Source organism: Gorilla gorilla, chromosome 2 (assembly GCF_029281585.2).
Source record: "Gorilla gorilla gorilla isolate KB3781 chromosome 2, NHGRI_mGorGor1-v2.1_pri, whole genome shotgun sequence".
Taxonomy (NCBI): Eukaryota; Metazoa; Chordata; class Mammalia; order Primates; family Hominidae; genus Gorilla; species Gorilla gorilla.
The window spans coordinates 196,533,068-196,546,574 of NC_086017.1; the positions used below are offsets into that span (position 1 = coordinate 196,533,068).

General features: G+C 39.0%; 1 protein-coding gene across 4 annotated transcripts in view; it reads left to right on the top strand.

The window, feature by feature from the left end:
• MAP3K13 (mitogen-activated protein kinase kinase kinase 13) overlaps nucleotides 1-13,507 on the top strand; it is a 198,227-nt gene that overhangs the window by 144,026 nt on the left and 40,694 nt on the right. For all 4 annotated transcript variants that reach the window (XM_055382029.2, XM_063704440.1, XM_019023671.4 and 1 more), the window contains 2 exons: nucleotides 818-1,377; nucleotides 9,767-9,950. In XM_055382029.2, coding sequence (XP_055238004.2) covers nucleotides 903-1,377; nucleotides 9,767-9,950 — 659 coding nt within the window. In that variant the 5' untranslated portion in view covers nucleotides 818-902. The remainder of the gene's footprint in view (nucleotides 1-817; nucleotides 1,378-9,766; nucleotides 9,951-13,507) is intronic.

The following is a 13,507-nucleotide window of genomic DNA, read 5'->3' on the forward strand; positions in this document are numbered from 1 at the left end:
AGAGAAAAGATGAGTAGCAACTTATAACACAGGATGTAGTTTGTAATAAAGATGTGTATATCAGAACAACTAAATTTCCCTTGTAGAAAGGGAAACATTTTTTTCTGATTAAAAAGATAGGGCGGGCGCGGTGGCTCACGCCTGTAATCCCAACACTTTGGGAGGCCGAGGGGGTTGGATCACCTAAGGTCAGGAGTTGGAGACCAGCCTGACCAACATGCAGAAACCCTGTCTCTATTAAAAATACAAAAATTAGCCAGGTGTGATGATGCATGCCTATAATCCCAGCTACTTGGGAGGCTTAGGCAGGAGAATCACTTCAACCTGGGAAGTGGAGGTTGCAGTGAGCCGAGATCGCGCCATTGCACTCCAGCCTGGGCAACAAGAGCGAAACTCCGTCTCAAAAAAAAAAAAAGATAATAGATATTAAAACAGAATGCTTAGAATACCTTGAAAATCACAACAATATAAACCTCCCCCAAATCTAACCACCTAAAATTAACTGTTGTTAATTCCTTGGATTTTTTCCTTGAAGTCTTTTTTCTTGTATGTATGTCCTTTTAAATAAATTTCTAAGTTAATGTTGTATATATTGTTCTAACCTGTTTTTTATATTAGTGTGTCATGGATATTTTGTCATGTTCATAAATACTCTTCCACAGCATAATTTTTCATTGCTGCACTCATTTCCATCACATGGACGAACCCACAGGTTAACCAATCCCCATTGTTTCAATTTTTTTTAATGCAAACAGAAGTGTCGTAGTGTGCATACTAAAGAAAGGATGATCTCTTATCTTTCTCCTGTTTTTCTCAGGTTTTGGAGCCCTCTCTTAAGTCAGAACTCTGTCCCAAAAATCTTCTGAGTGTCATCTCAGGACTTTGGTTATACTCATGGCACGATGGCCAACTTTCAGGAGCACCTGAGCTGCTCCTCTTCTCCACACTTACCCTTCAGTGAAAGCAAAACCTTCAATGGACTACAAGATGAGCTCACAGCTATGGGGAACCACCCTTCCCCCAAGCTCCTCGAGGACCAGCAGGAAAAGGGGATGGTACGAACAGAGCTAATCGAGAGTGTGCACAGCCCCGTCACCACAACAGTGTTGACGAGCGTAAGTGAGGATTCCAGGGACCAGTTTGAGAACAGCGTTCTTCAGCTAAGGGAACACGATGAATCAGAGATGGCGGTGTCTCAGGGGAACAGCAACATGGTGGACGGAGAGAGCACAAGCGGAACTGAAGACATAAAGATTCAGTTCAGCAGGTCAGGCAGTGGCAGTGGTGGGTTTCTTGAAGGACTATTTGGATGCTTAAGGCCTGTATGGAATATCATTGGGAAGGCATATTCCACTGATTACAAATTGCAGCAGCAAGGTAAGCTAGAATATGGACTTGGAAGATATTTCTTGTGTAAACACACCATCACCACCACCGTCACCACCATTAGCTGGATAACCTATGACCTTTGGGCAAATTAAAGAACTAGTGACAGATGAATACCTTATTTCAGTTTCCAGTAGACCGGCTGAAGGGAAGAGATTCACATTTGGTGGGTCTTTTTTGGTTGTAGCCCATCTTTTGTGGTCATCCAGTCTAGCGGTGTCCAAAGTACAGTACATATAAAACAATCCATGGGATTATAAGAAGAAAATATTAGAGATCATGTTTATCTCATCATTTAAAATTTCTATTTTCATACATTTTCAGATATATTTCATATTTTAATATAGCTGTGCAGATATATAATACATAAAGAAATCATGCAGTGGCCACATATTTAAAATTTTTTGCCAGGTGCAGTGGCTCACACCTGTAATCTCAGCACTTTGGGAAGCTGAGGCAGGAGGATTACTTGAGCCCAGGAGTTTGAGGCTACAGTGAGCTATGATGGTGCCACTGCACTTCAGCCTGGGTGACAGAGTGAGACTGTTTCTCTAAAATAATTAATTAATGGATAAATAAAAATAAATTTTAAAAAGTTTACTGATAACTTATATAATCAAAAAAATCTGATGGCTGCTGGACCAATTTAAAACCAGACAGAAGCCACATGGTAATGCCCCTGAAGATTGTAGGGCTTAGATTATAGTAAAAAGGAGTTATTTTCTTACAATAAAGGCATAGAAAGCTTACATTTTGAGGAAATGACAAAATATCTAACCAATCTTGAGAAGCATTATTATTTCTAGATCACGCAGCTTTTAAAAAAAGGAAGTTTTGTTGGGCGTGGTGGCTCAAGCCTGTAATCACAGCACTTTGGGAGGCTAAGGGGAGTGGATTACCTGAGGTCAGGAGTTCAAGACCAGCCTGGCCAACATGGTGATACCCTGTCTCTATTAAAAATACAAAAATTAGCTGGGCATGGTGGCGTGCACCTGTAGTCCCAGCTATTTGGGAGGCTGAGGCACAAGAATTGCTTAAACCCAGGAGAGGCTGCAGAGAGCCAAGATTGTGCCACTGCATTCCAGCCTGGTTGATAGAGTCAAACTCTGCCTCAAAAAAAAAAAAAAAAATTAAGTTTTTAACTCCCATCATTGTGTAACAATATATTCAATATTCTAATTCAAATATTAATATTACACTTTTGAAGCCCTGGTGTTCTTTATAACCTCATTTTTTTAAACTTTTATTTTAGGTTCAGGGGTACGTGCGCAGGTTTGTTATATAGGTAAACTTGTGTCATGGGGATTTACTGTACAGATTATTTCATCACTCAGTATCCAATAGTTATTTTATCTGATCCTCTTTCTCCCCCCACCCTCCACCCTCACGTAGGCCCCAGTGTCTGTCATTCCTCTCTTTGTGTCTATGTTTTCTCATCATTTAGCTCCTGCTTGTAAGTGAGAACATGTGATATTTGGTTTTCTTTTCTTGCATTAGCTTGCTAAGGGCAATGGCCTCTGGCTCCGTCCATGTCCTCGCAAAGAACATGATCTTGTATAATCTCATTAATATTCTTCAAAGTAACTTTTTTTCTGATAACAAAAGTAATATACGTATGAAATTTGGAAAATACAGGTAAGTTCCAAAAAAATTTTAAAATAATCTATGATCCTCCATCTCCTGAGAATAACCATTAATGTTTTCATTATATATTAGGTTAGTCTATTTGTGTATGTGTGTGTATACTTTTCAAGAATGGAGTCATACTGTATTAATCCACGTTCACTGCTATAAGGAACTACCTGAGACTGGGTCATTTACGAAGGAAAGAGGTTTAATGGACCCACAGTTCAGCAGGCTTAACAGGAAGCACGGCTAGGAAACCTCAAGAAACAGGATCATGGCAGAAGGCGAAGGGGAAGCAAGAAGGTCTTACCATGGCAGAGCAGGAGACAGAGAAGGGGGAAGGGCCACACATTTTCAAACAACCAGATCTCGTGAGCACTCACTCACTATCACCAGAACAGCAAGGGGGAGATCCGCCCCATGATCCCATCACCTCCCACCAGACCCCTCCTCCCCTGACTCGTGGGAATTACAATTCGAGATGAGATTTGGGTGGGAACACAGAGCCGAACCATATCACATATTGTTTTGTAATATTTTTTCACTTCATATTGTGAACATTTTCCATGTCTTAAGTATAATTCTTCAGCATCATTTTAAATGGCCACATAATATTAAATGATGTGAATGTGCCAATATTTTTAAGCAATGCCCTATTGCTCAACATTAATTTGTTTACATTTTTAGCTATTATAAGCCATACTGCAATGACCATTTGTCTAATCCTTTACTTTTGCATATATCTTTGATTAGTCCTTGGGATAAATTCCTAGGAGAGGAATAGTTGAATTCAAAAGATGTGTTGTTTTAAGACTTTTGATACATATCTTTGTGGCCTTATGTAAATGATTAAATTTTTATGAGTTCTCTCATCAAGAAATTCTGGAAAGGGAAAATATGGACCAAAAATGAGATTCTATTTATTTTATAACTGAATTTTAGACTCTGGGACCCTCCCCTAAAAGTCTGTTCATCTCTTTTAGTCAAGACTGTTGACAGCTTTTCCACAACAGCCAGCAGACTTCAGTTACCATTATCCACTTTTTTCATGCATTTTATTTCCCCTGTTTCTGCAATACATTCCTTAAACCAAATACCAACTCCTCCCTCTATACCTGTTTTCCATAACTATATTGGGATTACTGGTATATCTATCACTTCCAGGTCCTTTTCAGGACTTGTCAACCATATCATCTATTCTTGCTCCATGCAAAAATTCTTCGTCAGTCCCTGGTTTTATGTATGTGTATCTCTCTCTCTCTGTCTTTCATACATACTCCGACACGCTACACATTCTGCTTTCATTTTCCCTCCACCCCCTGGCCCCCATGATTTCAAGGTTTTAAAGGAAATTAGTTGCTTTTTGCTAACAGCACTATTATGTTTTACATTGGAAATAAATATAAGCAGGAAAATAAAATAAAGAAGAAAATTAAAATCACCTGTCTTTCCACAATCCAGAGATAACCATTTCTAATTGCTTTTTTTTTTTTTTTTTTTTTTTTTTTTTGAGATGGAGTCTTGGTCTGTTGCCCAGGCTGGAGCGCAATGGGTGTGATCTTGGCTCACTGCAACCTCTGCCTTCTGGGTTCGAGCGATTCTCCTGCCTCAGCCTCCCGAGTAGCTGGGATTACAGGCGTGTGCCACCACACCTGGCTAATTTTTGTATTTTTAGTAGAGACAGGGTTTCACCATGTTGGCCAGGCTGGTCTTGAACTCCTGACCTCAGGTGATCTACCTGCCTCGGCCTTCCAAAGTGCTGGATTACAGGCATGAGCCACCACACCCGGCCCTAATTTGTTATTTTTTAAAAGTTCCCTGTTCTTTGGTTGGACACAAAACCTACTGATAGCTGCATAAGTGATCAACTACATTTGGTTTTTAGGGTCTCTGCTTGTCCAGTCTTAGACTTACTTTTGGTGATAATTTGAAGATCTCAGGATCCAAGTGCATCACTGAGGTTCAGACTCAGAATGAGGGGCGATTCACCTATCCCATATGTTTGTCAAAAGGAGGTTTTAAAATTTTTTGTTATTATTCTGTAAACTAGTATTTAATTTGTTTTCCAACTGATTATGTGACTTTCAAAAGGGTTTATTTCACAAATAAATAAGAAACAGCCCTGGTCAGCTTAAGATTCTGACACAGGCACAGCAGGTGCCTAGCCTTTCAGCAGATTGCAGGATATCCTACTGAGGGCTGGTGTTGCTGTGCACCATGAAAGGGTTTCGCTAGCCAGAGACTAGCAAATTTCCTTGTCAGGTCTGGGATCAGGGAGCCAATCTTCAATCCTGCATTGCAGTCAACCGAAGGCTAACACATGTCACAGATGTGTCCCTACATTTGGTACTTATGAGGAACTGTCACTGGATTTTTAAAAAATTTTAATGATGTCCTCACCTCCCTTTGAGTATGTTGATAGTGAGCCCAAGTAAAGTAGCATGCAATTCAATCTTTTATTGTCAAATAGTTTCCAGTCTCAAAGCAAGTACTGTCATGGCCATGTCTGAATAAACAAAGGAGAACTGTTGCCTTAAAGTGGGTGGGCATGTGTCTTTTTCTCAGTCCTAAGGATTCTGGTGGATATTGGAATTAAGATCGTAGTCATTGGGAAGATAAAAGAGAAGATAAACGCTGGGGAAGAGTAGCAGTGGGACAGACATAGAAGCAATGAAAAGTTTGGGACTAACCCTAGAAAGAGTGTAGTCAGTTCTTCATTATTATGAGATTAGTTATCTCACTCATCAATTATCTAGGCCCTTAATTTTGTGCATCCTTATCACCAATTTCCTTTTTTCTGCCATTTTCCCATTTCTGAGCTCTCTGCTCATTATTGACAGGGACTTTGAGACTGGGCAAAGAGTGCTAAATTCATATCAATTGATTTTACTTCTGATAATTAGTTTCAGTAAAAAGATGGATAGAAACATTGTTGAAGCATTACTTTCTTTATTTTACAATCTGTGTTCTTTCATTACCAGTACTATCCACTTTATTTTTCTATGGATAATCAAGACTTGGCTGAACATAGTTGAATAGCACAGGCATGAGGTAAAGGTTGGTAAAGGATAATTTTATTTTTCATTGCAATACTCGGAATACTTTGTATTTGAGTGCCAAATGTATTTGTATTTTAGTAATTAATCTGTTTATCACCTTATAAAAATACTAAGTAATAGGCATTATTTCTAAAAAATATAGTGAGTTACAATATAAGTATCCTAAGGCAATATGAAAAGAAAGGATTTTTTAACAAATTATTTGGGAATCATTAAATAGCAATGTGGAAAAAAATAATTTATATCTGTCCTCATACCATACACCAAAATAAGTTTCAGATGAATGTAAAGATTAAATTTTTAAAAATGAACTATAGATAACTTTTAGAAGATAGACTAGGCAATGGAAGAAATTACAAAGGAAATAATAGACAATGATATAGAATACTTTGTTCAAAAATAATAAAATTAAAAGAAAAAGGCTTATAAAAATATTCTCATTTGTATCAAAGAAATATAGAAGGAGTTTCTTCAAGTTTATGTGAACAATGGAAGGCTAATAGATAAATGAACAAAGGGGTTTTGACAGTTCATGCAAAGCAGATTATGAGTATTAAACAAATGTGAGCACCAGCAGTTAAACTAGTGCAAAGTTATAAAACACTAAACTAAAATAGAACCAAAAAAGAACTGATAACACTTACTGCCAACATGTTCATACCTTGCTATTGTGAGCAAAAACTATCAAAATCCTTTTGGACAGAATTTGGAATGTATGAATTCCTGGAGCCAGGAAGCTGTCCTCTTTAACCAAGGAAATGAATCTGGGGATATACTTATGCAGAACAGGTAAGAGGGTACAGAACAACTATTAGAACTTATAATAAAAATAGGAACTACATGAAGGATACATTATATGTGAAAAAGTAGAAAAAATTAGACATCACCTGCCATTTTTACACAGCTGTAAACATGAACAAAAACTAGGAGGGTAGATGGCAAGTGGGTGTGGGATGAGCTTTCACATAAAATCTGTGTTTTTCTGACTTTTCTGATCTTTATCTAATGTTTCCAATGTTTAACAGTAACTAAAGATTGAGTAAATAGGGTAAAAGAGACACCCAAACAGTCTAATTTTAGTCGTTATTTTATTAAAAATTAGGGTAATTTGGGCTTGTGTAAAGCTGTTCAAAGACGTACTGCTCAGTTATGTTCTTGCCCCAGAGTCCAGTAATAATACTTTATTCAGCCCCCAGAATTGTCAAAATGACACTGGGGTTTTTTTATTTTTGTTTTTGTTTGTTTGTTTGTTGTTGTTGTTGTGAGACAGAGTTTCGCTCTGTCACCCAGGCTGGAGTGCAGTGGCGCAATCTCAGCTCACTGAAACCTCTGCCTCCCGGGTTCAAGCAATTCTCCTGCCTCAGCCTCCTAAGCAGCTGGGATTACAGGCCTGCACCACCATGCCCGGCTTTTTTTTTTTTTTTTTTTTTTTTGTATTTTTAATAGAGACGGGGTTTCACCATATTGGCCAGGCTGGTCTCGAACTCCTGACCTCATGATCCACCCTGCCTCGGCCTCCCAAAGTGCTGGGATAACAGGCGTGAACCACCACACCTGGCCAATGACACTGTTTTTGTCACTGGACCCCTAATGAGGAAAACTATCTTACAATATGCCATCGATATCTGTGTACCACGTGTGCTGCATGTATGAGCCCATGGAGGTGAAAGTGAGACTTCATGAGCCACTTATTAATACTTGTCCTCTATAGAAACCCTAAAGATAGTTAAAATAGCCAACGCTATCACTTGCTGTTTCCTCCCAAATCTCACTTGGTATCATGTGTTTCTTGGATGATTTTAAATTTGTCAGCTATTTGTATTTGAGAGAGATTTGCTTTTATCTAGCATTCATTCAATTTCAGTAGAGTGGAAACCTTTAATACTGCTCATATCAGGAGAATGGGATGAAGGCCCACGGCATAAACCACCCTCATTTTATATACTTTTTGCTCTACGTAGTTATATTTTAAAGGTTAGGTTTTAGCAATTGTAATGAGAAAACATTTTATTAAGAATCTACAGGATTTCTTTTCTCTTAAGGTAGAGAAAATTAGAGAAGAGGGAAGTGTAGCTCACTTCTAGAGGCAGATAAACTCTTTCTGCTCTTGTTTCATCAATGTAGTGGACGGTGAGTTGATTTGCTTTCAAGACCAGAGTATCTTTGAAGCTAACTCAACACTACTTTGTTCCATGTTCTGCAAACACTGGCTTTTGAGTGATCTGAGGAGAATCTCTCATGACCTTTCACACTGGCATCATTTTTCTCACTCCGTGGGGCTCTTAGCTCTTTGATATTTGTTTCTTACCTGTGATAATACTCTGGTAAGAAGGGGGAAAGGAGAAGCCTCAATGGATTACATTCTTTTTTAAAAAAGTTTCATGAGATTAAAGCACATATTGATTGAATTTTTGAAGTGCTTTATTTAAAATAGCATTTTATTCATTATAAAAGTGATATAGGCTTATGGTAAAAATAATTTTTAAGACAGAAAACAATAGAGAAATATAATATGAAGCACTAATAATGCCACCACTTAGAAATGACCCTTCTTAAATTTCTGGTGCAAAAAGATATTCAAACTCTAAGGAAAAAGAAACTTGAAAATACTACAGCTATATGAGTAAGCATATGACTAATGACTAATGGCCCTCTCAATTACTTATGAGAGGCAATGTCATATAGGAGAGAAAGCACTCTTCCTAAAATTGGCCAATCCTGGGATTCTAGGCCCAGTTCTACCAGTTATCAGTTATATGATTTTAGGATAATTTACTTAACCACCCTATGCCTTAGTTTTTTCATCTTTAAATAACTATAATAAGGCCATACCTGTAGGGTTGTTGTAAGGATTGAACATATGATATATGTAAAGTACTATGCTAGTGTATGGTATATAGTAAGTCCTCAATAAAAGGTAAATATTAATGTAAGTAGTATGCATAATGAAGTTCTTAGGAGAGTATCATTAAAAAATTCATTAGCAGCCCGGCGCAGTGGCTCACACCTGTAATCCCAGCACTTTGGGCGGCCAAGGTGGATGGATCACCTGAGGTCAGGAGTTCGAGACCAGTCTGACCAACATGGTGAAACCCTGTCTCTACTGAAAAATACAATTAGCCAGGCATGGTGGCTGGTGCCTGTAATCCCAGCTACTTGGGAGGCTGAGGCAGGAGAATTGCTTGAACCCCAGAGGCAGAGGTTACAGTGAGCTGAGATCGTGCCATTGCACTCCAGCCTGGGTGACAGAGCAAGACTCTGTCTCAAAAAAAAAAAAAACATTAGCAAAGATTCACTGAGCATCTGCACTAGAAATTAAAAGAGGAATAAAATAACACCGATAGTGGGTGATGGGGTAGGGATAGTTGCATAGAGACAGACGGGTAAATTGACTGACATGCAAGCTTAAGGTGAGGAGGTAGGACTGCAGGAGTGGTAGGATATGTTTTATTTGGAGGAAGGTATATTGGAGGCTTCTGCTCTGCTTTATTTCAGTGATTTAAAAATTGATACAAACTAATGTTTATGAATATTTGATCTATAGTTCCAAGGTACATAGGAAGGTTCTATCTTTTGGCGGGAGACAGAGGGTAAGGGTCATCCTGGGTGACGATGAAGTTGGTACCTTCAGAATGGCCTTGTAGAGTGGTCCCTTCTGAGATCTCTTCAAGCTTATTTCTTGCTTGTGTGCCTAGATACTTGGGAAGTGCCATTTGAGGAGATCTCAGAGCTGCAGTGGCTGGGTAGTGGAGCCCAAGGAGCGGTCTTCTTGGGCAAGTTCCGGGCGGAAGAGGTGGCCATCAAGAAAGTGAGAGAACAGAATGAGACGGATATCAAGCATTTGAGGAAGTTGAAGCACCCTAACATCATCGCATTCAAGTAGGTCAAGGCTTTTTTTTTTAAGAAGTAGACCTATTTTCTTTCCCCCAATATATACACACAAGTTTCTGCTTTGAGAGATATTTCAAAAGCATTCTCTAGACTTAGCACTGTGCTAGGTGCTTTGGGAGGGTATCAAGGAACTATTAAATTGGAGTTGTGTCCTCAGGCATCTTATAATCCAGTGGTTCATTTTGCCAAAGTATGTGCAAAGTACATGGAAGTACATGGAAGGGGCATGCACATGGGGCAGGAAGGGAAAATGTGGGTTCCTGCCAAGCAGTCAGATCTGCTGCATCAACCTCATTTATCAATGGGATAACAGAGGTTACTTCAATATCACCTGAACAGCCTAAGATTCACTTAAGAAAACAAAGTTGGCCGGGCGCAGTGGCTCATGTCTGTAATCCCAGCACTTTGGGAGGCCAAGGCAGGCAGATCACTTGAGCCCAGGAGTTTGAGACCAGCCTGGGCAACACAGTGGGACCCTGTCTGTAAAAAAAATTTTTTTTAATTAGCTGAATGTGGTAGCACAGGCCTGTAGTCCTACCTACTTAACAGGCTGAGGCAGGGGGATTGCTTGAACCCAGAAGGTTGAGGCTGCGTTGAGCCATGTTCATGCTACTGCCCTCCAGCCTAGGTGACAGAGTGAGACCCTGAAAAAAAAAAGGAAAGAAAGAAGAAAGAAAGAAAGAAAGAAAGAAAGAAAGAAAGAAAGAAAGAAAGAGACAAAGGTAACATCTGAAGTGATCAAAGAACAATCAATCCTTGTGTAGTAGATACATATTTTGTATTAGGTTCTGTTAGCATCCCCTCTTAAACATTAACTTGTAATGGCAGGTACCTTTAGAGTCTAGCCTCTGGTTTTCCTAGATCTCCTTCCAAGCAATGTCAAACATTCAGCTTTCTTAACCTAATGATTGTTGAGTTATTGATAGTAAGTCATATGTTATATTCATTTCACAAAGTGATTGTTTTCAAGAGTCTGTGAACATATCTTTCTAGCCTAGATGATTCTTTTCATAATGTTGCCTGGGATCCCTAACAGAAGGAGGAGAGTCAAAGTTTAAAGGGTGGAAGTGCTGAGGTCTAAACAGATATTATCTCTTCTGCCTGAATCTTTCCCTTGAGTTCTCTCCCTCACTAGCCTTTTAATGTTGCCCTAGGCTTAAACAAATAAGTGGTAAGTGGCTTTAGAGGAAAGAAGGTGAAGAACAGGACAAGTATCTTTAGGTAGGATGAAAGTTTAGAAACTGGAGCTTTGTGATATATTTGATATGTATTTTGCATTCCTGGAAAACAGTATGACCAATGAGGCTACAGCTAAAAGTGGAATAACTTACAAATCCCCCTCCTAAACTAGGAGGAACTTCTCCCAGCCTCAGAATGGATCCTTCCTTGATAAAACTCTGATTATAAAGCTAAAAATGTCATGTGATAAGTCTTAATTGGGATCACATCCACAAAGTAAGGAAGGTAAATCTTGGGTACAGGTTTTGTAGAATGGGTTTAAATGAGTACTGAGGTTGAGTTTGGATTCCCAAACAAGACCCCTTATGGAAAGGGAAAGACCTGTGAAAAAAAGAGAAGCATTCAACCAGGACACTAAGAGATAGAAAGAAGTACTTGGATTCATTTCCTGGGGAAGGGACATTCATGCAGAGGGCATGGGAGAAAGCTTCAATTGCTGCAGTTAATTCTATCCTTGGTTGACCTAGTAGGGCCAGGAGGATGTGTGACTAAAATGAAATGCTGCAGAGACCAATTATCATCTTTCCAAAGAGGATAAATTTCAAAAGACAATGGGGAGATTATTTCAAGCAGACAGACAAACAGAGACCCTCTTCTTTCTTTCCTTCATTTTACTACACTGAGACCATCTTCACTTCCAGTATGCTACATCCTCCTAAATGGAAGGAAGGGTCAAAAGCTTTTAAACTTAGATCACTAGGACGCTGGGTTTGAGACACAGAATGTCCCGTAGATGAGTATGGCCTTTTGGCCTCTTGAAGTGAATTAGGCTGTGTGTTGCAGGTAAGAGGGCTTTCCAGTAGGGTACCCGGGGTCACTGAAAGTAGAAATGTGTCCTAATAGGATGGTGTTGTGAGAAGCTTTATTTTTACTTCCTTTCTTTTGCTTCTTTCTCTTTCTTCCTTTTTCCCACCTCACCCTTCTGACTCTCCTACCTGCATATGCAGTTTTCAGCATTGCCCTGCTAGTGCCCAACTCTTTAGGCTGAAGATACTTGAATAGTATTTACCTCTACATGGAAAACAATAGTGAGACTGTGTTCCTGGCCCATTACACCATGCTCTTGGGCATTGTGCAGTGTTATGTTTGCAGCCATCTGTGCCATGTGTTGCTTGGCCAATGAATCCCATTCAGGACCGTCTGGAAGATATACGAGAGAATGATTAGATTTTAGTACATCTCTCTGGATACTGATTTCTGTGCTTACAGCTTCTTTTGAAGTTAATAAAAACCACATACAGAAGGGGAAGTACAAGATAAGAATGCTATACTCTTTTTGCATCCAATTTTTTTGTTAATCTTTTAAGAAAACTCAACCTGACTGTTCCTAATGGAATTCAGTGCCAAGGGGAAGAAAAGGTAGCAATTAGAAGTGATTATAGAGCTGTTATTTATAGCTACTAAGAAACCTTGTCATAGTACAGGGATGATGGAATGATTGCTCCTCGTTCGTCAGTCAAGAGAAATAAAAGGTGCGTAACATCACTGTTAGACCGTTTCTATGTGGAACAAGTTAAAACATAGTCGAATAGGAGGCTGGGTACCTTCAAAAATGTTTATGTTGATATACTTAAGCATATTACATTATACCTGCCGTATTTATTAGTTCTCTGTAATGATAATTAATCATTTGTTTGTAGCTGCCAGACACTTGGGTTCACCAAGCTTTCCTAAGAGACATATAACCGGAACTTGAAAAAAAATTATTAAAAATCAAGATAAGAATTCTCTGTAGCCTAGAAAATGATAGGAGAGTAATAGAAATAGCTTTGTGGCATTTGACAGGCACAGCAGGGCAGGGGAAAATGAAGACTAATTATACTTCTTCATAACCTGCTATTGTTATAAGATCATCATCACCTTCATATGATCAGTGCCGTAAGCCATGACCTCAAAATTCTTTCATCACTTACAGCAGCTGAAGAGATAGGCATGGGTTGGTAGCTGGCTGAAGACTTTAACTGGATGTCTTACAGATACTCTGCTAACTTCTCTAGAGTTTCAAAGGAAGGCATGTATACCCATAAGCGATAAGACATAGAGAATTACATATAGTAATTTTTCTTTTCATCTTGAGAACAAAACAGAAGTAGAGTTACTACGATCATTCCCTCTTTTATGAGATAATGGTGTTAACACAGGAATTCCCAATGTGCTTGTCTAAACAGAAGTTAAAAAGCTAAAATGGAGGCAGTATTGTACACAGTGGAGTGGGCATGGACTTTCAAATTAGGCAGACTGAGTTTGAATCCCAGCTCTGTCACTTATTAGTTGTATGATCTAGTTGTGATTAGGACAAGTCACTT